General features: G+C 40.1%; 1 protein-coding gene across 1 annotated transcript in view; it reads right to left on the reverse strand.

The window, feature by feature from the left end:
• The window catches only part of tet1 (tet methylcytosine dioxygenase 1), a 192007-nt gene that overhangs the window by 62763 nt on the left and 102605 nt on the right, over positions 1–26639 (reverse strand). Inside the window, exon 5 of the mRNA XM_039737872.1 lies at positions 5340–7659. Coding sequence (XP_039593806.1) covers positions 5340–7659 — 2320 coding nt within the window. The remainder of the gene's footprint in view (positions 1–5339; positions 7660–26639) is intronic.

Genomic DNA, 26639 nt, shown 5'->3' on the forward strand with positions numbered 1-26639 from the left:
CCCTCATCAACAACAGAAATGTGCAAGATCTAAACCCAGAGTGACACAGCATGCCATGCCAAACTACTGTACATCCAGTCTTTACCATTACTGTTCATTTAAATTGATTTTCACTTCTTTATACAAAGGCTGGATGGCTTTATGCTTGCCCACATCTAAGGAAGCAAATCCATGTCAGATGTTTCAGCCATAAAACTCACACTCTACCCTATCCCAAAGGCACTCAGATTGAGGTCTGGAGACTGAGCAAGCCATTGGAGTAAACTGAAAGGATCTACATGGTCAGCAATTATGCTTAGGTACAGTGAAGTAACAGCATGGTTCTGAGCAAAGAGGCGGCCAGTGCGCTCCTTGGATGGAAATCTGTCAATGAGTCCATCGCTACAGCACAGTTCAAATTGAGGCATATGACAACAACCATCATGGCACTGACTGAAGATCCAGGTGGTGCGGAAAAGGAAAAGTATTGCAATGCATGCGCCAAATCTGGTCAACATCATCGAACAACAGGGTGGTGAAGATTTAACTCTACAATAGCATCATGGTGTCAACTGCCATATATGTTAGCGACGTGGAGAGCGATGAAAAGTGTCACCTGACACCTTAACGTATGTTACCAACGATGCCTACTACGGATAGTGTGATAACATTACCAATAAGGAAGTGCTGCAGAGGAGCGGCAAGCCTAAATTGGAAGACACTGTCACTGTGGGCCATGTGTTCCGGCTACTGGACCACCAAATCCCTAAGACTACAATGAACTGGAAATCCAGAAATGGCAAGAGAAAGCAGGGATGCCCATTTAAGACCTGGCGAGCAATCTGTCAAGAAGATCTCAAAGTCATTCATATTGAGTGGGAAGATGCTCCACTTATTGAGACTGACTGAAGGCATTGGACACAACTTGCTGCCCAATGTGCTGAATGGTGCAGAAGGAACTAAACTAAACATTGAGGCTCTTAAATGATGCTCAGTTGTTCTTTGAGTTGCGTTCTCATCACAAGCTCAATTCCAATTTTTTACTCAGATCGTTTGCAATCATGAGTACAGGTGACCTACACCTAACTGTAATGTGAACACATCTGTCCTCCAAAAACGGCAAACATGCACACATTAATACGTTTGTGTACGAGTGATCTGTATTACCAATAACAAAAACATATTTGTGAGGCGACTCATGGTATTAAAACTGACAGAATGGACGAGCTTTAGCTAGTGTATGCATTGCATTTTGCTCTGAAGGATAGCAAACAGTTCGTCAGCTGTACATGATTAGGTCGAGAAGGCAGAATAAAGCTAGACAGCTAACTTTTACTGTTTTCCCAGAAATTGCTGGCACTGCTGCACCAAGAGATGTGTGGATATGAGAATGGAGCCAGCAGTATTGTTGTAGCTGTAGCTCTTCTCCATTGTTGTTTTGCCACAACATTGGTGCTGACTGATGACACCAGTGCTCAGCCCATGCGTACAGGCAAAAAATAATACACGAATTCCGATCTCAACGCTCTCATTCATGTTGCTTCACCATGACTCGGATACGTATATAGGACCACATATGAAAGTGACTCAAATCTGATTTGAAAAGACTGGATTTCTGTGTCCACACAGCCCTGAAAACATCAGATATGTACCAAAATAAGGCAAAATAATCGGATTTGAGTCACTTCAGCCTGGTAAAGTGAATGTAGTGAAGTAGCTTTACATGCTTAAGAAAACATTACAAGTCCATCATCATGCTGTGCGGGCAGAGTGTTGGCTCTGAGGGTAGGGATCTGCACTGGCAATCGGAAGGTTGCCGGTTCAAATCCCATAAATGCCAAAAGGGACTCTGCTCTGTTGCTCTGTGCTTGAGCAAGGCCCTTAACCTGCAATTGTTCTGTCCTGGGTATGACATTAAACTGCATCCATCCCTCACTGTTCCATTACATCTGAACTAGTGTGGTTGCATGGCTGCACTCGGGCCCCACGTTGGTTTGTCGTGTGGTGGGTGCGGCAATGCGTAGTATCAGCGCATGCTCCTAACCTCTCTCTCTCTCATCATGCTGTACTGTTGATATAAAGCAGGATGGTTTCATGCTGTTTTATTTAAATTCTGACACAAACATCTGCTTACTGCTTCAGAAATTAAGATCTGTAGGACCAGATGACATTTGTAGAATTTTGGTAACTGCTGAGATTTGGTGAGCTCATGTGCATTGTAGCATGAGCTGGCAGGACTGACCCTGGCATGATATTCTACTGCTGTAGCCCATTTGTTTCAAAGTCTCACAGGATTGTGTGTTCAGTGGTACCTTTCTGAACACCACCATTGTTTAAGGTTTGTGGCTTTTCTTGAATAAGTCTGGTCTTTCTCCCCTGACCTCCCTTAACAATGTGGTCTTTTCACCCAAGAACTGCAGCTCACTGGATATTCAGTTTGCAGTTGGTGGTGTGGATTCTGTACACCACCACTGTGGATGTATCTAGCAAATCTAGGAGCGCTATATGTGAAATAAGGAATATTGCACAGCCTTGTGCCATGGTCTCAATGTCGCTCCTACTTTGGAGCAGGGGTCTCAGAGTGGGTTCTCGCCAGGGGTTTGTGAGTTTAGGACTGAAGCCAGGAAGCACTTCTTTACACAAAGAGTTGTGGAACAAACTGGGACATGTAGTTGAAGCAGAAACCTTAATAGCCTTTAAGAAAAATCTGAATGAGATATTAGGACAGCTTAGCTATTAGCTGAAGAAACGGGCATGATGGACTGAATGGTCCCCTCTTGTTTGTCAAGTTTGGTGAGAATAACATTAAGGATACAGCCATAATTGAAAACTTTTGTATGAGTGTACTGTTGAGATGGAAAAACAGATTAGAAAAGACATGAAAGTAATATAATTCAGTTTTTTTACTATTTTTCTCTTTTATTCTATGTTAATTAGTGTTCCCTAATTCTATTATCTTATTTTGTCTTTTTCTCTTTCTTCATCATGTAAAGCACTTTGAGTGACATCATTTGTATGAAAATGTGCTATATAAATAAACGTTGTTGTCAATTAATTCAATTTTTCCTTTTTCATAGGAATTCAAATTTAATGTTTAATTTTATGAATTTACTTAAGTTTAAGTTGTACAAAATAATTTATTACTTATTTAGACACCATTTTGTTTCTCATGGGTATTGCACTGTGAGCGATGTCAATGCCAGTATGGTATAAAAGGTGAACATTATGTAATCACCGAGCTTGTGGATATACCTCAACACTTAGCTAGCAATTCTCTTCGATCCTTAGTTTTCTTTGCTGACAAATTTTGTATTTTGTATCTCCGACTTACATTTGTGTATTTTAGAGCATTTAAACAATCTAGACAAGAGTAGGCCATTCAGCCCAATAAGGCTCCCCAGTCCTATCCACTTAATTTTTCCAAAACAACATTAAGCCTTTTGACAAAAGATCAGACAATTACTTGGTTTCAATCTTTGCTACTTTTATTTGACTACACCTCTTTTTCTTGGTGTATTCAAACTATCATTTCTGCCTTTATATCTCTTTGCAGAACATGAAAGGACTTGAAACCAAAAGTCAAAAGCTCAGTAAACAAAGCTCAAGATGTAATATGAAAAAGTAGTCTACAAGAGTAGTAATTAATCAAGCCAACAGACATTAATTATCACAATTGACCACGAGATACTGCTGTTCCGGCTTGAACATCTTGTTGGGCTCAAAGGGGCTGCTCTGAACTGGTTCAGGTCATATCCAACTGGTAGACATTTTTCAGGAACTTTAAATTCCTCTTTTTCATCTACTGCTCCTCTTAAATGTGGTGTTCCTCAGGGATCCATTTTGGGTCCTATCTTATTCTCTATATACCTTCACCCTATTGGAGCTATTTTTAGGAAATTTAACATTTCTTTTCACTACTATGCTGATGATACTCAGGTTTACATTCCTGTCTTCAACTCTGCCATAAATCAACTGCACAACTGTCTTTCTGAACTAAGATCCTGGATGGCTAATAATTTTCTTGATCTGAATCAAAATAAAACAGAGGTGCTTATAGTGGGTCCATCAGCTAAAGCCCAAATTGGTCTTGGACTTCTCGGCTCTTTCTCTGGCTTTTGCAAACCTCAAGTCTGCAATCTTGGTGTTATCTTTGACTGTAACCTCTCTATTGAGGAACAAGTTAATTCAGTAGTCAAGAGTTGCTTTTCCAGCTTTGTCTATTAGATAAGATCAAGCCTTTTTTTTACCTTCTAGGGATCTTGAGAAAGCTACTCATGCTTTTATCTTTTCTCGCCTTGATTACTGCAACTCGCTGTACTCTGGGATTAGCAAATCCCTGATATGCAGGTTACAGTTGGTCCAGAATGCTGCCGCTCGCTTTCTGTTTGGGGCAAGAAAGTCTGACTCTGTTTCTCCAATATTAGCTTCTTTACACTGGCTGCCTGTCAGTTTTCAAATTGATTTTAAAATCTTGTTGCTAGTTTTTAAATCTTTACATGGGCTTACTCCTGTCTATTTATCTGAATTGTGTGCTTTACACCAGCCATCTAGAGTGCTTAGATCTTCTGGTCAGTTGTCTCTTGTTGTCCCTCGTACTAAGTGTAAAACTAAGGGGGACAGAGCGTTTGCAGCTGCTGTTCCTCGTCTGTGGAACTCTTTACCTCATCACATAAAGGAGTCGTCTACAAATGAACTGTTCAAAACGAGATTAAAGACTCATTTCTATTCACTTGCATCACGTGACCTTCAGTAATACTGATGGTCTCCTCATTGTGATTATGTAACATTACTTCTATTTATTACTTATTTTATTCATGTTCATATATTTTATTTCTATTTATGTTATTTATGTTATTTGTATGTTTTCTTTTATTCTATTGTTGTAAAGCACTTTGGCCACATCATTCCTATGTTGTTTTAAATGTGCTATATAAATAAATTGACACTGACATTGACAAAACACCACATAAACTCTTTTTTGTTATCCATAAACTTTGACAAAAGGAGATGTGTAATACCAACCTTTATATCAATGCACAAGTGACATCACATGTCACAACCTCCTGTGGTAGTAAAGGACATTAAATGGATGTGATGTGAAACATTTAAAATGAACTGCAATCGAGCCCAAGTTACAAAACTAATTACAGAAATTGATTCCACATATTCCAAAACCCCTCAAAAGAAGAAAACAACACATTAGTATGTAGAAAAATAAAACAGAATAAACCTTCATACTCATGTCAATTGGTAGGAAAACTTTCAAGGTCTTAATGTGTGAGAGTCAAATAAGGCATCTTCTATAAGAAGGCACTAATTCAAAGTGACAGGCAGAATGGTGAATTTTTAAACTAACTTACCTACGCAGTTGCAGGTTGGAACCTCGAGCCCCTTCTTAGAGGGGGTGTCAAGAAGGTTTTTAGTTGGCGTATCCAGGAACTTCATTGGTGAATCCAGAAAACTGTTCAGGGTTGTTTTAGATGGAGTCAGTCCTCCATTTTGATTAGCTTCGGACTCTGAAGGTGACAAGTTGGAGGTTGAAAGAACTGTAACAGCACCAGAGGTTTCCACCTTGATCCATCTCTCAGCCTTGACAGCAGTGTTGCCATTTTGCTGCCATACTTCTTTACAGGACAGTGGGTCACTCATCAAGTGGTCAGTTGTTGTAGCACCATAAGGCTGGTCAGAGGCTGGCGATTCCTGAGTACGTGAGATGCCTTCCTCTTTCGGCACGGCATTAGCAGTGAGGCCTGTAGTGCTTTGCTTCAACAGCTCATTAGATTTAAAGTCAGGATATCCATTGGAAAGAGACAGCTCTGTGTTTTTGTCACTTACTTCTTCAGATAAAGAGTAGTAGCATCCTGCCTCCTTGTTGGGATTCTGATCATTGGCGCATTCAGATTTAACTGGATAGGGCAGCATGGACAGGGCGTTGCTGGCAGGGAACTGAGACTGTGCTACCTGAGCATTTCTGGATATGCTGGATGGGAACTGGATTTGTGTTTGCGGAAGAAAAAGAAGGGGTTTGCGTTGCCCCATCTGCTGCGTTGTTTGTGCCTTTTGCACTTTAGCTCTCTTATTCTGTGCAGGCAGAAGCTTTGAGTTGAGACTTTTCTGAAGACTAACATGTTTTAGATGAGACTCAGTCCAAATGCTTTGGCCTTTTCTTTTTCTGTCTGTCTGGTTTTCTGGTGGCACTGGTGACTTCTTGGGTGTATTCGACTTTATTGGGGGAGCTGGGGGAGAACCTGCTTCCACTTTTTTGGAGTTTTGAAACGGATTGCTCCTGATAGCAGGAACGGGAATACCTTGTGGAATCTTGTACTCTTGTTGATGCACTGGCTGCTGATGGGTTTGACCGTCAAGGGTGGAAGCGTTTAGTGAAGTATCTTGGGCTGGTGGTTTTGCTTTGATGATAAAGGCTAACTGAGCTAGCTGTGCTGCTGCATCCTCTTCATCCTTATTTCTGGGCCTAACACGAACATTGCCATCTGAACTGGTGCATGTCTTAACTTCTTCAGCTTGTTTGTTTACATCGGAAGTGTTATGTTGCCAGTTTTTTAAAGATACAATTGCTGGGGAGCCATGGGAGCTTCCACCCACACATTCTGATTGCCCACTGTTTCTAATTACACAGCAGCTTGCATCAATCAGATCCTGCAGAGAAAGACGTTCCTCTAATTGTGTGCCAGCAGACTTGGGTTCTAGTCTGGTTTGGCTGGATTGTTCCTGTGGAACATCTGCCCCTTGATACACCCTCGGACAGACTGACAGTTTCTCCTCTGATGAGATGTCTCTTTCCAGTGGCTCTCCATTTGGCTGGTGTGCACTGCATGTGCCCAAAGCAGCATCTGAAGTCACCGACCAGTCCTGGGCTGTATTTTTTTTCACAACTGATAACTCAGTTAAGGCCTCAACTGCTATCGCCTGCTCAATACTTAGATTGTTATTCTCCACCAAGGATAAAAGGCAGGGCTGAGAAAGCTTGAAAGAAGTACTACCGCAGCTGGAAGAGGCATCTGATTTAAGTAAACTTAAAGCACCGTTTTCTGAATAAAGTTCTTCATCGTCTGAAAAGACCAAGTCCTCCCGCTTTCTGCCACAGCCTTTAATTACCAAAAAATGTCTTTTGCAGCCGTTTGTAGAAGCACCTTTCTTGGTAGCATATGGTTGCGCTGTTGGGTGGTCCTCCTGTTTTTCAGAGCTCAAGTAGCTTGGAGCTGTGGTCAAAGTGCTTAAGGCATCACCCCCGCTAGCATTCACTTTATGAGTGGATAAGTTCAGAGGGTTGTTCTCGAGGGGCCCATCTGAATGGTCTTCAAGCTTCACTTTTTTAAAGGGAACAGAAAATTCTGATATAGCACCACCTTGTATGGGGGAGAGTGCAAATGACTCCTCCTTTTCAGGTAATGGATTGCATGTATTAGTGCCATGTTTTTTATCAGTCTGATCCAAAGATGATGGGGCATCTTTAGAAGTGTCAACGTCTTCATTGTTATTACAAGAAGGTTTCTGATCCTCATCCTCTTTGCTCTGGCTATCTATTACAGTAGTCACACTGTCCTCTTCCAAGGGTGGGATGCGAGTAAGCTGCAAGCTCGATTCCTCTGTTTGGACAATGGGACCTTCTTCCATCTGAACTGACTTTGAGCCATTTAATAATTCTCCATTGTGTTCTACCTGAAAAAAAAAAACACAGTGAAGAAGACATTTTAGGAAAACCAGAAATAAATGGGTTCCTTCACAAGAACACAGAAGCACAGACTGAAGCTGGTAATGAATACATTTCTGACAAATGCTGGAAAGTTTTAGCATCACTTGACATAAGTAATTCAAATAATGGTATACAGTGGTGTGAAAAACTATTTGCCTCCTTCCTGATTTCTTTTTCTTTTGCATGTTTGTCACACAAAATGTTTCTGATCATCAAACACATTTAACCATTAGTCAAATATAACACAAGTAAACACAAAATGCAGTTTTTAAATGATGGTTTTTATTCTTTAGGGAGAAAAAATCCAAACCTACATGGCCCTGTGTGAAAAGGTAATTGCCCCCTGAACCTAATAACTGGTTGGGCCACCCTTAGCAGCAATAACTGCAATCAAGCGTTTGCGATAACTTGCAATGAGTCTTTTACAGCGCTCTGGAGGAATTTTGGCCCATTCATCTTTGCAGAATTGTTGTAATTCAGCTTTGTTTGAGGGTTTTCTAGCATGAACCGCCTTTTTAAGGTCATGCCATAGCATCTCAATTGGATTTAGGTCAGGACTTTGACTAGGCCACTCCAAAGTCTTCATTTTGTTTTTCTTCAGCCATTCAGAGGTGGATTTGCTGGTGTGTTTTGGGTCATTGTCCTGTTGCAGCACCCAAGATCGCTTCAGCTTGAGTTGACGAACAGATGGCGGACATTCTCCTTCAGGATTTTTTGGTAGACAGTAGAATTCATGGTTCCATCTATCACAGCAAGCCTTCCAGGTCCTGAAGCAGCAAAACATCCCCAGACCATCACACTACCACCACCATATTTTACTGTTGGTATGATGTTCTTTTTCTGAAATGCTGTGTTCCTTTTACGGCAGATGTAACGGGACATTTGCCTTCCAAAAAGTTCAACTTTTGTCTCATCAGTCCACAAGGTATTTTCCCAAAAGTCTTGGCAATCATTGAGATGTTTCTTAGCAAAACTGAGACAAGCCCTAATGTTCTTTTGCTTAACAGTGGTTTGCGTCTTGGAAATCTGCCATGCAGGCCGTTTTTGCCCAGTCTCTTTCTTATGGTGGAGTCGTGAACACTGACCTTAATTGAGGCAAGTGAGGCCTGCAGTTCTTTAGACGTTGTCCTGGGGTCTTTTGTGACCTCTCGGATGAGTCGTCTCTGCTCTTAGGGTAATTTTGGTCGGCCGGCCACTCCTGGGAAGGTTCACCACTGTTCCATGTTTTTGCCATTTGTGGATAATGGCTCTCACTGTGGTTCGCTGGAGTCCCAAAGCTTTAGAAATGGCTTTATAACCTTTACCAGACTGATAGATCTCAATTACTTCTGTTCTCATTTGTTCCTGAATTTCTTTGGATCTTGGCATGATGTCTAGCTTTTGAGGTGCTTTTTGTCTACTTCTCTGTGTCAGGCAGCTCCTATTTAAGTGATTTCTTGACTGAAACAGGTGTGGCAGTAATCAGGCCTGGGGGTGGCTACGGAAATTGAACTCGGGTGTGATACACCACAGTTAGGTTATTTTTAACAAGGGGCAATTACTTTTCACACAGGGCCATGTAGGTTTGGATTTTTTTTCTCCCTAAAGAATAAAAACCATCATTTAAAAACTGCATTTTGTGTTTACTTGTGTTATATTTGACTAATGGTTAAATGTGTTTGATGATCAGAAACATTTTGTGTAACAAACATGCAAAAGAATAAGAAATCAGGAAGGGGGCAAATAGTTTTTCACACCACTGTAGATGAGTAAATAATTTTTGTGCTTATTCTACAACTTACTCGAGATAAAGTATGAAGACAATAGCAATGCCTACTTACACTGTAATCACAGAATTAAACATAGTGTGGGTGCATGGATGATCTGTCATTGTCAGGTGTTAGCTGTTTCTGGAACAACATCAGAACTGATACTCCAGGACTGTCATTCACATTCAACAAACCCTCTATTGTTGTCTCTTCTTGGCATCCTTCCATGGTTCTGCTATACTGTTAAGCTTTCATTTGGAGATACTGGACTCTAGGAATCCAAGAATGAGAGATTTTGTGCTTTGACGATAGGTTATGGTGGGGAGCAGCAAAGGTTTTGATTCGTCACAAATTTAGATCTTTGGCTTTCGGCGTCCCCCGATACCAAAAACATCTGTATCTCTATGATGGGTATGTTTCTGTCTGTGTGTTGCAGTTTCTTGAGGACGGTCTAGAGCTAAAATAGCTGGACAGAAAAATAGCAAACTCAAAACTTAAGCCTGGTATGAGATGACAATGTGCTGATTAGTTTTTGAGCCAAATCGTTCAAGAGAAAGAGGTGCTCTAGAGAAACCCTCAAATGCCGTCATTCTGCAATGAATTATGAATTCTTCTTGTTTATTGCTATTGTAATGACCTATTTTATGATCAGAAAGATCAGCATCAGAGCGGTAAATAATTACTGAAATGTTATAGAATAGTTTGCGTGACTTGGTTCCTAGGACACAAAGCATATTGACACATTCGAATTTTTATTAGACCACTGGGCACCAACTCGTATAATACTGTGGAATGCCTGGAGAGGGTGGCTGGCCAGGTGGCTTGGCACCTCAGAACTTTGATTATGTCTGACGTTTAATGAACCATGGACCCATCAGAGGATCTGTGTACCTAATTCCTCTGAGTAATCTGATTAGGCAGTTTGCCTTTGATGCAATCAAAAGAGGAAGTGCAAGTGTGACACCTTAAGGGGAGGATTAAAGGTATATTAGGCATGTTGACAGTCATCTTCAACGATGGGAAGTATAAAAGGGGGCAGGAGGCAAGCAAGGCGCCTTGAAATGACAGAAATTCAAAAGCAGCTGGACAAGACAGATTTAAACACATGAGAATACATTGATGGTACATACTGAAGGCAAAAGACATCATATATTTTTAAATTTGCACTATCACCCAGGTAAAGAGGATAGTTTTATGTAAGTGTGCATTATTTTTTTTGTATACTATGTATGCAGTCTTGTTATCTAATTTTAATTTGTTTCTCTTTGCATGTAACTATTTCGTTGACATTTTGTAAAGCACTTTGAGCTACACCGCTTGCATGAAAGTGTGCTATAGAAATAAATGTTATTATCAAGAATGCGTTAAAAATTAAAGCACCACCAGGCTCACAAAACTGTACCAAATTTAGCATAAATTAAGAAAGCACAGTAGCTGCTTAAGAACAAAGTGATAAAAACTTAATTAGTACTATGGTTAAAAGAATTTTCTGTATTCAATATAACATGTTTGAATCCCACACCTGATTGTTGCCCGGATGGAGGTGTTCGCTTCAACCCCTGATTTTGTGGGCTTTCTTCTGGCTACTTCAGTTTTCCCCGCACATCCCCAAAGACGCACAAGATACGTTAACTGGTGACTCCAAACTGCGCCCTCTGATGGGCTGGCATCCCAGGCTGGTGCCTGGGGCTTCCAAGACAGACTACAGTACTCCACAGCCAAGATTTACATTGAGTGGATTAACACTAATAATTACTTTATTTATATATCACCTTATCATACATTTACATGCAACTCAAGGTACTTTCCGCAGATTAATCAACAAAAACAAAGATATACCATCATATAATAATACAATGATATAATAATTTACTGACATTAAATTTCATCTGCCTCAAATCTGCCCAAGCCTGCCTGCTGTCCAAGTCCTTCTGTGATGATTCGACAGATTCCAAATCTGCCAATCCACCTAGCTTGGTATCATCTGCAAACTTAATCAGCGTGTTACTTATATTCCTATCTTCTTCTTTTTCTTCTTCCACAGCGGATCATCTTCTTCCATATCTTTTCTTTCTGTCCTCTCCATCTTGTTCTGTCACACCCATCACCTGCATGTCCTCTCTCACCACATCCATAAACCTTCTCTTAGGCCTTCCTCATTTCCTCTTATCTGGCAGCTCTATCTTAACATCCTTCTCCCAATATACCCAGCAGCTCTCCTCTGCACATGTCCAAACCAACGCCTCTCTATATCATTTATATATATATATTAAAAATAGCAGCGGCCCTAGCACTGACCCCTGTGGAACACCACTCGTAACATCACATCACACCACTCTTAATATAACTTCATTAATTAATACTATGATAATTTCTTATAAATGTAAGCATACTAAATACAAAATCAACCAGGTATTGTCAAGCAAAATTTAACCACTAAAGTGAAAAAAATCCTTCACTATTATCAGAAAAAAGATTTTCTCATTAAAATATTTATACATTTATACATTAATGTTGACAAAAAAACCCAGATCTAATTAATATATATATATATATATATAAATATATATAGTATGTATCTCAATTTTACCTAGACAACCCATTTAGCAGAAACAGTCTGATGTTATTAAAGTTAATGAAAAGATACAAAAGCAAACAAAACAGTCCATAGCACTTTCACTTGATTTAGGATATTTAGAAATCTATGGAGATTCTAGGGTATGCAAATACTATGCTGTGTTTCCTGCATTTATCAGATATTTTCATTCAAACCAGATCGACAAGATCAGTATACATTAAAATTGTTTGCTTGCTAAGAGTTACAGAGTTGGCCAGTAGTCAGAGATACAGCCAGCGACCTTGTGATTTAAAGTTCAGTGCCTTAGCCCCTATACCACACTTTTTTGCTACAAAAGTCCACCCCATTATCTCATAATTTTTTATAATACTTTTAATTTTATAGAGTTATTTATATAATAAATGCACACTTATTGTATGAAAAACAGTAAAAAGAAGCAATAAAAGACAATGTAATGCACCATTAGCTTCTAAACAAAAGGTACTGCCAAAGTTAAATACTGATTTCTTATTTTGATTGCTTTGTCTTGCCAGGAGATGCACACTGGCTTTGCTGAGATGGATAGAGCTACAGAAATAAAAAAACACCCATCCTAATTAGGGTTGCCAGACATCCATTATATATGGTCATTTTGTCCCCAGTCCCGTACTGACCTTTCAGGGACACCCTGAAATGTTTACTACTTTCTTACGGTACTTAGTTGTAACTTTATAGGTAACTAGCAAAATACCGGCGCTTCGCAGCACTGCCTTAAAATTTTTATTAAGAAGAAAATTAAACCTTTTTAAACTGAGAGAAAATATACCAATAATTATTTGTTAAGGATCTCTTTGTATACCATGTTGTCAGTTCGGCCCTCTGGTTGTAACATGACCAAGCTGTGCGCTGAGCTTACTCTTAAGCATGCAACATATAGTTGGCAATGTGAACAGTAATCTTGTTTCAAATCTCACAGCTTGGATTGCTGCTGTCATAACCGGTTTGAGTTTCATGGTTTGTTTCAATTACGACAGTATTTGTAGGACTTGTGTTGAAGAGACATTCGGCATCTGTCAAGCGCTGTAAGTATACAACCGGTTTCATCGATAACTTCACATCCAGCTTTTGAGAGTTTAAACATTCATAAACATCAAAGTGTCCACTACTCAAATCGTCACCTGTCAATCTAAGATGTTTAAGAGGCATTGGTGGTTGTCGAAAGGTGTAAAATATTTGGCCATTTTGGTACACTTGAAAGCGACAACCGAACAATTCACCGACAGCCATCAACTCACATGCAGAACCATAGGTGAAGGGCTTAAGCATTTCACTCTTATAGTGCTCCTATGTAGTATAATTATCTCCTGTACCGTCATCAGTCCACACCTTGAACCTGTCCCAGTCATTCAATACATAAGACACAATGTTCCTCCGGATATCAAGTGTGAGCCTGATATGGCCGTGCAATATGTAACAAAGATGGAAAAGGCAGGTGCCATCTCCGGGCATGGAAACCACTCGGTAAGTGACAGTTCTTTGATCGATGGTGATCACCTCGATAGACATGTTAATGGGGAATGCGGTTGGAATGATAAAGGAAATGGGTACCTGAACAATGTAAAGTAAGTCTAAAATACCTAAACAATAACTATAATCGTAATAAATGAACAATAAAACAGCGGAGAAGCCGTGGATTAAATAAAAAGGCTGTAGTTATCATCAGGGAGACGTGAATCCCGTGGCGAAGCGATGAAAGGAATGTAGAGACTGGAGTCACGGACGGCCTTATATAGGCAGGCAGCCAACAACGTGGGAGGCATTGGAATGGGGGACCCAACGCCGCCTCACATGGTGACCGAGCTGCAAGCTATGGACGTATATATGTACGTAAGTAGGATTCAGTTAGCGTTGGGAACCCGTGTACCAAATTTCTTGAAGATGGGCCCATAAGTAACAAAGACCGTTGAAAAGTTCAATATGGCGGCCGACAGTGGCATCATACCACCGAAATAAGTACCAAATTTCAGCCTTCTACCTACACGGGAAGTTGGAGAATTAGTGACATTGGAAAGTTCAATATGGGGCTGACAGTGGCGTCATACCACTGAAATAAGTACGTACATTGGTTTTGGTTAGCGCAGGGGAGCCGCCTACCACATTTCGTGAAGATGGGGCCATGAATAAGAAAGTTCAACATGGCGGACGTTGTTGACCGTTATGACCGTTATGCGTAGAATTTCAGAATGAAACCTGCTTAACTTTTGTAAGTAAGCTGTAAGGAATGAGCCTGCCAAATTTCAGCCTTCTACCTACACGGGAAGTTGGAGAATTAGTGACGTTGGAAAGTTCAATATGGCGGTCGACAGTGGCGTCATACCATCGAAATTAGTACGTACATTGGTTTCGGTTAGTGCAGGGAAGCCGCCTACCAAATTTCGTGAAGATGGGGCCATAAATAAGAGAGTTCACATGGCGGACGTTGTCGACCGTTATGACCGTTACGTGTAGAATTTCGAAATGAAACCTGCTTAACTTTTGTAAGTAAGCTGTAAGGAATAAGCCTGCCAAATTTCAGCCTTCTACCTACACAGGAAGTTGGAGAATTAGTGATGAGTGAGTGAGTGAGTGAGTGAGTGAGTGAGTGTGTCAGTGAGGGCTTTTCCTTTTATTAGTATAGATTATACTTTCGTTACTCAGATTCTCTTGATGAAAATAACCCAAATGTAACGAGGAAACTCGTGTTTGCTGCCTGTCTGCACCTTGTTCAGTTCCTATGGTTGGCTCAGGACAGTGACACTCTTACCGTTTTGCTCTCCAGCCACGCTGCTGTGCAGTTCTATATCAGCATTGCAACATACAGTGACTGTCAACAAAGTGGGTTGTTACTACTTGCCACGGCCCACTACCTGTATTAAATAATAATAATATTTCTCTGTTGTCTGTATTAAATAAATACTAGCCAGCCGCATATAATTATTTATTGATAAGTGAACACTTCCTGAAAGACACAGTTGTCCAAATGGGGAGGGTTTGAGGATACAATTGTCCGTGAATGGAAACAGGTTTTGGCAGATACAGGCATATTTTTTTGAAAGTTTGGCCCTGTGCTTTATTAATAGTCATTCCAAACGCCAATCTAACAGGAAATTGTTTGCGTGTAAAAGTAAAAGGCAAATTAGAATTTGATGGGGTCAGGGAAATCCGGGGAATAAGGACAGTTTGTTAGGTAGCAGATATGATAGTCTTACGCTCCAGTGAATTGCGATGAATGCTTGTAACAGAAAGTCTAGTGCCATTACAGAGACCTTTTGCTGGAATGAGGTTCCTGAGAAGCATGATGATTGAACCAATTTTAATTTTGAGTTTCTGCGGAGGCATGCCAGTGGGAGTAAGACTATTAAGACATTCTTCGGGGAATGCAAGTTGATCTGCAGGATCGTTTGTGACGATGGAGTCAACGCTGGTGAAAGTTACTTCGTCGTTAGGGATAAGTTTCAGCACCTGTTCATTAAGGTGTAGTGAGTCTTCGTTGGTGATGCTTAATATAGCTTGCGTAATGAGTTGTTCCAGAGTGACAGTTGAGAAGTCGATGTTGCCATATAATTGCCTCGAGAGCGATGTTGGAAGCCTGTGGAGGGTGAGAGTTGGCAGGTGGGGCCTTGTCGTGCGTTCCCCATGACGTGGGAGGAGGGTTAGAGTGGGCGTTCGTGGCTCTTTCGTGCGTAACCCATGGGTGGGGCTCTGTTAGAGTTGGCGGGCGGGGCTCTGTGAGTTGGCGGTCGTGGCTCTCTGTCTTGCATGCGGTGAAAAGTCAATGTGGCTCAGAGGTGCATGTGGACTTTTGCACAGACGAAAGCAACTGAGGCTGTGTTTGGTGAGTTGTTGCGTGCGGGCACATGAGCAGGCAGTGCACATGCCTCGAGAGCGACGCTGGACGCGGGTGGACAGTTACAGTTGGTGTGCGTGGCTCTGTCGTGCGTATCCCATGACACGGTAGGAGGGTTAGAGTTGGTGGGCAGGGCTCTGTCGAGCGTATCCCATGGTCTTAGAGTTGGTGGGCGGGGCTCTGTGAGTTGGTGGGCGTGGCTCTCTGTTTTGCTTGCGCTCACTGTCTTGCGTGCCCTTAGTGAATTATATATCTAGATTTTCAAATGATTTCACTTTCATAGAATTTTGTTTAGCTTGTATTAAATAATTTTCAAATGATTTTACTTTTGTTTTCCTCATAACCCATTAAAACCCTTGCTTTATGTTTTTAACTTATGTCTCTACTTTTATATAATATATTGGTCTGGGTGTGTAGGGGGCATGTATAAATTTATATATACAGTAATATAGAGAGAGATTTTAAGAGTGTCCCGTATTTCTAATTTTCTAATCTGGCAACCCTAATCCTAATAAAAGAACAAGTGTCTGTGTATCCATCTGGATGCTAGGGTTAGGAAAAAAATAGGTATAACATGTAGAAGAAGGGTCTAAAAGTAAGAAAATGGCTCTTACTGGCCTGTTCTGTTGTCCGACGCAATAGTAGTGTGGTAGCGACTGCCATGCCAATGAGGTTTTTAGCTGTAATGCGACTGATTTATAATTTTGAAAGGTGGTTAATGGATGACGGAAAATAACAATAAATCAATGCACATTTTGAGAAGCCAACCAAGCTGGAGTCGCTAAAACAGGCCAATGAAGTAGAGAACACCACTTCATAAGAGTGGCGATTCGATGAATAACACAAGAGAGGAGGCAGCAAAAGCAGGTGACTCTATCCGAATAGGACAAAGCTTGGGAAAGGGATTGTGTGAATATAATAAAGTATCTATCTATCTATCTATCTATCTATCTATCTATCTATCTATCTATCTATCTATCTATCTATCTATCTATCTATCTATCTATCTATCTATCTTATTATACCAGACCAAACAGACAATCCATTTATCAAATAAAAAATTCATGAGGTCTATGTTCATTATTTAGATTACAGTCCATCTGGGATGGGTAGCACAGCTAGTTCACACATAAACATTCTCAAACTTGCTTCATCGATTTTATGGTCATAAGGGGTGCAGCCTATCATAGCTTTGGGCACAAGGCAGGAACCCACTGTGAATGGAGCCTCAGTCTATCAGGAGGGCCCTCATGCCCACATCCACACTCGCACAGCCCGTTTTAGAATCCCCAGCTAACCAAAACTTCACATGTTTAGGGGTTTAAGATACATTTCTGAACCAATTTAACGGTACCTTGATAAAAATAAAGTACCAATATCTGATAAAACATAGAAATTTCTGTCTTTATGGACAGGTTACTGGAAGTTAAAAGACTGATCTTGTTTGAGAGTTTTTTTTGTATACCCTACTTTTTTTTTAAAGCTATTTGTTTCAGGGCTTCCATTGTTGTCAAGAAAATGGAAGAAAAACCTGCAGTTATTGTGGACTTTCAGGTCCCAGTTTGAGCCGTCCTGCTCCATACGTTTAACCCACATTGACTTCAAAGGAAACATTTTCTACTCCACCATCCTTTGTTGTAAGTCTATGGTTAGTCACTTCTATGTAACCGTCTGGAAAGGGAAACTGTGCAAAGAGATGATATTACTGTATGTCTGTATCATTCATCCATTGACTGAATCAGCGTATTTGCACTGTAGGATCACAGGGAGCTGGGGCCTGTTCTAGCAGCAGCGTACACTCACTCACATACTTCGATGGGACATTAGGCTATGTTTAGGATGTGGGAAGAAAATGATAGTATCTGAACAGAAACAAAATCCATTCAGACACTGGGAGAACCTGTAAACTTTGAATAGACAGCAGCAGAGTTATTGGGGGATTCAGGGGACTCAGTCAGTTGGCTAACCACTGGGCCACCTTATACTGTTATATATTAATTTTGTATGCATGTTGGTAAATTGGATGTATTTATACAAATAACTTGCAGATGAATTGAACCCTCAGTTCTGCTCATATGACAGGTTATGTGACAGCTTTACGGAAAACTAATTATGGTGATCTTGGCAGGCGGTGGGATATCTTGTTATCTTGTTTCTTTTCTTTAAATATAATATAGGTGTGATAAAATACAATCCTACAAGCTGCTGCCTTGAAAATGTAATCAATTTAAAAACTTAAAAACATGCAAGGAACCCCCAAAAATGGCAGCCCCGAATATCACTTTCAATTTTTAAAAGACAGGACTTAATCCATTCCAGTTCAGGAAGTCAGCAGAGGGTCTGTCTTCACGCTACAGTGTGGCAGTTTCTATTAAAGACGTCAGGTCCTACTGCCTTATAGTGAGTGATACATGTGAAGAGGAGCTGACAGAGAGCACCTCCAATGGTTTAGAGAACAAACAAACTGTAACTTATCCAGAGAGGTGACTGTGCTGCACTAGACATGTGCTCTTTCATCTGCTTTTGTTGTATTACAGTCAACCACCAACTGCAAAACACACAAGACTGACCAGTTCATGGGGACACGGTTGGAAACTTGGTAAGGGCAGATTTTACACAAATGCTAAAATGTTTTACTTCTTGCAAAGAACCACAGGCACATGGAATAAATTACAAAGAAGTGTGGTGGAGAGCAGGACTTTAGGGACCTTTAAATCACAACTTGATGTTATTTTAGACAATCTAGGCAGATAGGATGGACAAGCTTATAGGCCTCTTCTTTACACAAGAAACATGTCTGTAAAAAAAAATAATTTCTGTATGCATAAAGTATTTTGGGAAAACACTAAATTAAAAATTGCAGGGTAAGATAAGGGTTCTTAAAAAGGCAAATGCATTGGGTGAGCAGTGACATGTGCGATGCCAGCAAAATGAATATTGTTGTCCAAGCATGCAAGGGTTGTAGAAAAAAATTAATAAGTAATGGAAACTACAACTGAGGTTAAATGCAGACTTGATCTTATATAGCGCCTTTCTATACATAACATCATCCACAGTTGCTTTACATATGAATTGTAATTGTTATTATCTGAGTATTGGCATTATTGAACTGGTAGTCCGATGAATTAAAGGTCAGCACTTCAATTTTGCCAAAGCTCCCTGACTAAAGTAACTTAGTGCGGCTAAGATGATGACGGACAGCAAGACGAGCATTTAAGTTCACTATAAACACTGGGGATTGGAGTCTCACTGTCCTGACCCAGCAGGATAACAAGTCAAAGGATTTTACTTTATTTTTCTTTCTAGAATCCTACCAAAGTGTCCACCAAATGTATGTAGCTATAGTGAGTCAATTAAAAAATATAAGTGTTTTATTGTTTTGTTGATAGATAAAGAAATGCACCAAATAAGCAGTGACAGCACTTTGCATTTTACTTAACAATAAATTCTAACACCAAGGTGCTGGCAAAAAACTTTTACAGCTATTTAGGAGAAGTGTATGTACTGCATTGGGACCATCTTCTGAAATAATGAATCATTACATTTACACTCAGATTGCTTTACTTTATTTCTCCTGTTGTAAGTATAAGTGATATCAATGTGAACTGTAACAATGGTAAACACACAGATATGAAAGAAACTATATGATGGAGAAAATTAGAGAGATAAGAAATTATTAGATAGATAGATATGAAAGGCACTATATGATAGATAGATAGATAGATAGATAGATAGATAGATAGATAGATAGATAGATAGATAGATAGATAGATAGATAGATAGATAGATAGATAGATAGATAGATAGATAGATAGATGTGAAAGGTACTATATAATAGATAGCTAGATAGTGCTGTATAATTAATAGATGATTAGTAAAGGCTCTATATAATAGATAGATAGGTAATATAGTATATAACAGTAAATATGTGAAATCAGTGTATTACAACCCCAAACCAGCAAAAGATGAAACAGTATGGAAAAAAATGCAGTACTGTAATTCTTAAATTTCCTTTGACTTTTATTTCATTGCAGACAGTATGAACCTAAGTATGTCATGTTTTTTTCTGGTCATCCTCATTTCATTTGTTACTGTACATCCATTCCTGTATTTTTGGCAGGAAATGTATTTTTTGGAAAGTGTTACAGCCTGAAATGCACAAATGGATGTACATTAACAAATGCAATAAAGATGGCCATAATGTCAAATCTTTTTCTGATATGGGGTTATATAAAACTGAAAGGATTATCAATACCACATAGTATTTTTTAGAACAAATTAAAGTTTTGTTTTATTCACACTTCAACAGGAAAATCTCATACAACTGCATTTTTTTTCTTATTTAACAAACCTCAAAATGGAATATTGATATACCAACAAATGGGTGCTTTATCTTCCAACAGTGCTACAAACAAAACTGCTTTTAATTTGTGTTTATTGAAGTAATAATCTAAAAATATACAAGATTTTCAATAAACTAGCATTGCCAACATCTCTGCTGTTTTTGCTTGTTTGATGGCTAAACATTAAGTCCTGTAAATAGGTCACAGTGCGAAAGCTTTATGGTTTTTAAAGTCTATGAAGAAAAAGCACACAGGAAACATATGTTCCATATTAAGGATTTCCGGTGAGTGGCTACTTATTCATTTTGGGCTTGTACATATAAAAAAGCCCACTTGTTAAAAGAATAATAAGTAACAATGAGGCTTAAATATTGATGATACATGGTAGATGTTATTAGTGCAATGACGCAGGCTTCCATTCCAAAACCACCAGCTGTGGCAAAAACATCCCGACATGCTTGTCTAAACATTCAGAACCTGGGCAGTACAGATATGGTAGTAAAGGTGATAAAAAATGTCCAGAGACCCCAGAGTGAAAAGTGAAGCACTTAAAAAATGTATGCATTACAGAGGTGTGACCAGAACATCATGTGTGGGTGGGCATTTGGCTTGTCTGGGGGGGGCAAAAATATCCATCCATCCATCCCCATTTTTGTAGGGGGGTCAAATAATAATAACAACATAGTTTTATATAACATATAAAAGCAAAAATTGTGGCATAAATCATAACCTATTGTTCAATAAAATTAACAGAGGCAATGGAACTTGTATTATTATTTTTTGTGAACAAATATAGAACTACATATACAAGGTAAATATCAATAAAGTCAAATGTATACAACATATGAGAGCAAGAACAGAAATGTGGCTCATTGTAGTCATTAAGGAGGCTATAGGATATCAGTTTCCAGTGTTTAACCTGGATATTATCTACAGGACCAGTCTGCGGTTACTCTTGGCAAATTCTGAAATAAATTCATTCATGTCTAGATTTTCTGTGATGTTTTTCTCATGTGCCAGAATGACTAAATTTCTCTTCCTTGAATGCAGCATTGTTCAGCGGAGTGGAGTGAGAATGCGGTTCAAAGTAGAGAAAGAGCTTTCACATGCAGCTGAAGACACACCAATGATGAGTGCTGTGACATATAGCGAATGCAACATAGGGAAGGCCTCTTTGTACTGCTGAATGCATTTGCATGCTTCAGAGAGATTAGCATCAGCTGGCAGTTTATTGATCAACATTGCTTTTGCCACAGCAATTTCATTTTGCAAGCTCATGCTGTTTTGCTCTGTGCCTGCAAGTGCCTGAAGTGGTTTCAGGAGAGAATGATCAAGAAATAATTCTGATTTTGGCAGGAGAAGTGATGTGGCCCTCAATAATTCAACATTTCTCTGAGAGAATCTTGTCTCCATTTCCACAATAGCTCTATCAAGAATGCTGAACATAGCCCTTTTAAAAGTCTGATTAGGAGCAATTTGTTCATCAGAGTCACCATGCCCAAGTGTAGACACGACAATACTATCATCAAGCTGTGAATTAACTTTCCGTTTCCTTTTGAGCAAATTGGTAGACCTACTTTCACACTGAGAGAAATGCTCCTCCCAGAATGAGTGGCATCTCATCTCCTTCAATGTGGCCAGTGAAGCTGTCACCACCAACAACAGCAGTGCACAAATCCACTGCATGTGCCTGTAGAATTGCATTGGCTGGTTTCAGCACACCAAGCACATGAAGGAGGAATTTTCCTGTATTGAAGAAATTCTGCTTTTTTAATTGGGTCAAAAGACCACATGCCTCTATGCAAATGTCAAAGGGGCAGTGTCAGCCTCTGCTACCTCTGAGAGAAGCCCCCTTATAGCTTCCTCATTGTTGACAATGGACTTTGTGACATCATAATGACTGGTCCATCGTATTTCTAGAAGTCTTTTCAGTGTGGGTATATTGTATGTGTGTGAAACATAATGTCTGTGACAAAATGTGTTCAATGAATTTGAAAAGTCAAAGAACTTCTTAGCCAGTGGTTCCGATTCCATTGCATATATCACTGCTAAATGGAGCTGGTGGTTGTAGCAGTGTACATAAGGTATGTACTTACCAACTTTGTTTTGTAACAAAGCCTGGACACCACGCCTTGCCCTGACATGACAGAAGCACCATCAAAACACTGACACACTAAATTGTCTGGGCTGTAACCTAGCTCAGAGAGATGTGACAGAATTTGGTTACAAATATATTCAGCATCAAGCTGATTCAGTTCAATTAAGCCAATCAGGTGTTCTTCAGGGATGGAGTTCTGGACAAATCTAATCACTACAGACAAATTCTCAATGTTACAGCGATCCCTGGTACCATCACTTTTAATGCAAAGTCCAGGAGAGTCAGCTTTTTCATATTTGGTCCTGATATCTTTTACCACCATTTTGGCAAGAGTCTCAATTATTTCATTTTGAATTACATTGGATGTGTATTTTGCGTTGTCTGGGATGTATTTTACAATTTCTGCAAGTTTGGCATCTTTTTTGATTGTGTAATCAAAGAACTTAAGGAAAAGTCCCTCCTCCCCACCTTCGTGATTGTGACCACGCAGAGCCAGTTCATTGACTGCAAGGAACTGAACGGCCTCCCCAATGCTTTTCACATAATATCTATTCTTTTGTTATCTGGGTTGGACCCAGTAGTTGAACTATGCTTTCACCCATCTCTGCCCGGCACCGATACTCTTGCCATGCAGACATGGCTCTGTCGTGCGGGATACTAGACGCGTGTTTGTGGAAGATGCCAAAGTCTTTTTCTAGAGCTTTTTTTTCAATTAGTGTAGCCGTGTTTGGTGAATATGTCCTCGCAGTCTGAATTGGAAACACTAGATTTGCGGCAGGCAAAGCAAAGGCTGGCATCACGGACAACAGAATATTCAAGCCATGGTCGAGACTGATACCAGCTTGCACTAAAACATCTGAGTGTCTTTCCGAATGCGCTTGGGATAATTAATTAAAATGGGCTGGGATGGGCTATCCATATTTAAGTCAGGCAGACCGGACTGTATATTTTGTTGAAGGCAGAGGTTTGGAGTACCCGACACGGGCGCAGAGCTGGAGGATTGTGTAGGCTTATCTACATCTTTTGGAGTTTCAGTTCCTGACGTGGGTGCGCTGTGCTCCGTGTTGGTAGCAGTGGTGCTGGGCTCAACCGTGGAGCCAGCAGCTTGCGGAGGGACAGAGGTTGAAGATGTCTGCTTTTTAATAAGCCACCTATGCATAGCCTTTGGTGTTACCAACCAGAAAATAAAAGAAGAATGGAACGTATACGCTGTTTTAATTAAAGAATGCGGTCAACAGGTTCAAAACGTGCTGCAAAATGTGCGGCGAAGTGAACTGTGAAAATCAAATGTTATTCTTCTCCAGAGTTTTCATTGGACAGACAGAGCATTTCGCAGGGTGGACACGGCTTGTCTCTGGGGGTGCAGTGCCCACCCCAGCCCCTCCGTGGTCACGCGTCCGATGCATTATCTTTGATGGCTGCCATACCTTCATCCTCAGAAATGCCTTAACTACCTGTTTTATGAGATTGCCATTTTTTTCTGTCTGACCACATCCTTGACTTTAGTTTCAAACAATTTTTTATGTCCGACTACTGTAATTTGTCTATAGTGGGAGTCCCATAATGTCTTATCCAACACTAGGAATACAGAAATGCACCAAGTCTATGGTCTTCCATTCCTGACCCTCTACCTTCCACCACTGGAGAGTCTAGTGGACTTATAGACAGATGTCACATCACATCCTGCAGCAGCCTGGCAGTGTGACATAATGGCTTGAATACTGGCCTGTCAGTTCAATCCCTGCCTCTAATTCACTAAGTGACCATAAGCAAGTCACTTAACCAACGTGTGCACACATAATAAACACAATGAAACAGCTGCAATGTTCCATGATTTTAGTATTGTCTTGGCTACAGGAACCTGCAAAATACACAATAATAAGAGTTTACCACTGATAATCCTTCTAAGAATGGGAGTGCCGAGATGTAGCAAACCCGATGTTGCTTCTTTGCCCTAATCCTAAAATTTAAAAAATATGATGGTGCACTTTGTGGTCTGAAAACAGAGGGATACTAATGCTCAAAAAGCACTTTCTCATAAGGGATAACAAAAATAATCCTTTCTGGTGATGGAATGTACTGGAAATTATGTACAGTAGTGGCCAAAAGTTTTAGCAGTGACACAAATGTTGTGTTTTGCAAAATTTTCAGCTTCAGTTTTTGTGGTGGCACATCACATTGTTTTTATATTATTGTTCAGAGTGATCAGACACATTTTAATTCATTGCAAAGAGCTTTATTAGCGTAAAAAGTTCACTTTATCACAAAAACCCATTTTCACTTATTCTGGCCCTGGCATAAAATGATCAGCTAAAAGTGTCCAACAAGCTCCAGGACCGTCTCCTCCTGAGGAATCCGCTACAGAATCGTGTCGCCACATGTGCAGAGCTTGCTCAGTATTGGCAGCAGGTGGGTGTGAGTGCATCTGTACAGGGAAGCAAAGACTTTTGGACAATGGCCTTGTGTCAAGAAGGGCAGCAAAGAAGTGACTTCTTTCCAAGAAAACATCAAGAACAGACTGAAATTCTGCTGGAAGTACAAGGATTGGGCAGCAGAAGACTGGTGAAAAGTTAGTTTTTCAGATGAATCCTCCTTGCGACTGTTAGGGACATCTGGAAAGTTGATTGTCCGGAGAAGGAAAAGGTGAAGGCTACCATGAGTTCTGTGTCGTAAAAACATCATCCTGAGACAATCCATGTGTGAGGTTGCTTCTCATCCAAGGTAGTGGGCCCACTCACATTTCAGCCATAAGTAAAGAAGGGTATCAAAACATCTTCCAAGAGCAACTTCTCCCAACAATCCAAGCGCAATTTGGTGATGATCTCCTGTGTATTTTCCAGCATGATGGTGCACCATGTCACAAGGCAAAAGTGACAACGAAGTGGCTCAGAGATCATAACATTGAAAGTTTGGACCCATGGCCAGGAAACTCCCCAGATCTTAATCCCATTGAGAACCTGCTTTCAGTTGTCAAAACGTGGGTGGACAAGCAGAAGGCCACTAAATTGTGATCAACTCTAAGCACCAAAAAGGCAAGAAAAATCACGACTAGTCAGGCTTTGGCCCAGAAGCTGATATCCAGCAGGCCAGAGCAAACTGCAGAAGTTATGAAGAAGAAGGGTCAACACTGTAAATATTGGCTGCTTACATATAGATATTGTAATGTATTTGGCAATAAAAGCCTTTAAAACTTATGAAATGTTTATAATTGTTCTTCAGTATCCCATAGAAACATGTAAAAAATAACCTGAAAGTGCTAAAGCAGCAAAGTTTGCAAAATACAGAATTTGTGTTGCTGCCAAAACTTTTGGCTAACACTACTGTAATTATGTAAAGACTTTTGCAATCTTAGAATAGAAAGGTAAAAGTAAAGCTGATCTGCAGCACCAAAACTGGAACTGATAAATGCTCAATGTCCAAGCACCTTGTAAATTGTAATGTATCTTTTGTTTTTATTATTTCATAGGATGTCCTGTGTTCTCTGATGAGGGGAGAGGGAGGACTTGTGCTGGGTCAGTACCTGGGCACTAGGCTAGTTTGCATGCATAATTAGCCATGCATTGCTGTGCTGCCAGCCAGGGATCAGTACCACAGTATATATTAGGTGGCAGTATTCATAATATTCTCATTATGGTCAGCTAGTGTACCACTCAAATGAAAAGTTTGTATTTATTTTTTTAAACATACACATGTATGTGCGTTGTAAATCCAAGTGGGTTGAAACAAGCTAAGATTGAAACAGTGGGCTCGGCTTCCCCTTGGTGAAATGAGTGTGGTTAGAGTGTGTAGAGTGTGGTTTCCTTTTTTTTTTTCCTTGAGTGCTTGTTACCCAGCAACAGCCAAAGTTCTGCACATGGCTACTACAGCTCTGTGATGTCAGACTGGCCTTGCAAAGCATTATGGGGTGCTTGGAAAAAAAATGTTCGCCTAAGGTTTGATTTTTTTTCGTTAGTTGGAGGGATGGGCTTTATATGGAGGAGAACTGACAACCAAATGAACCAATGAATGCTCATCAGGAAGTACAATTCATACATTGTAGTAATGAGGAATTAGGAGTGTGTGTGTGCTGAATCTCACAAACAAAACAGAAGCCTGTCTGTGTGATTTCTTGAGTGTTACATACCATAATAGAATGGAAAAAATAAATAAAGGGATGAGATTGCTGCTAAACTCGCCATAGCTTTGTAAAGCACAACTTTATCAGGCAACACGCTATTGGCTGTCATAAAAAGGGGAGAGTATGACTGCTGTGGAAGATCAGCGCTCATTTGGTAAATGTGATATGGGCTGCGGTTTTCAGTTGTGTAATCTGAC

The sequence above is a fragment of the Polypterus senegalus genome, chromosome 1 (assembly GCF_016835505.1).
Source record: "Polypterus senegalus isolate Bchr_013 chromosome 1, ASM1683550v1, whole genome shotgun sequence".
NCBI lineage: Eukaryota > Metazoa > Chordata > Cladistia > Polypteriformes > Polypteridae > Polypterus > Polypterus senegalus.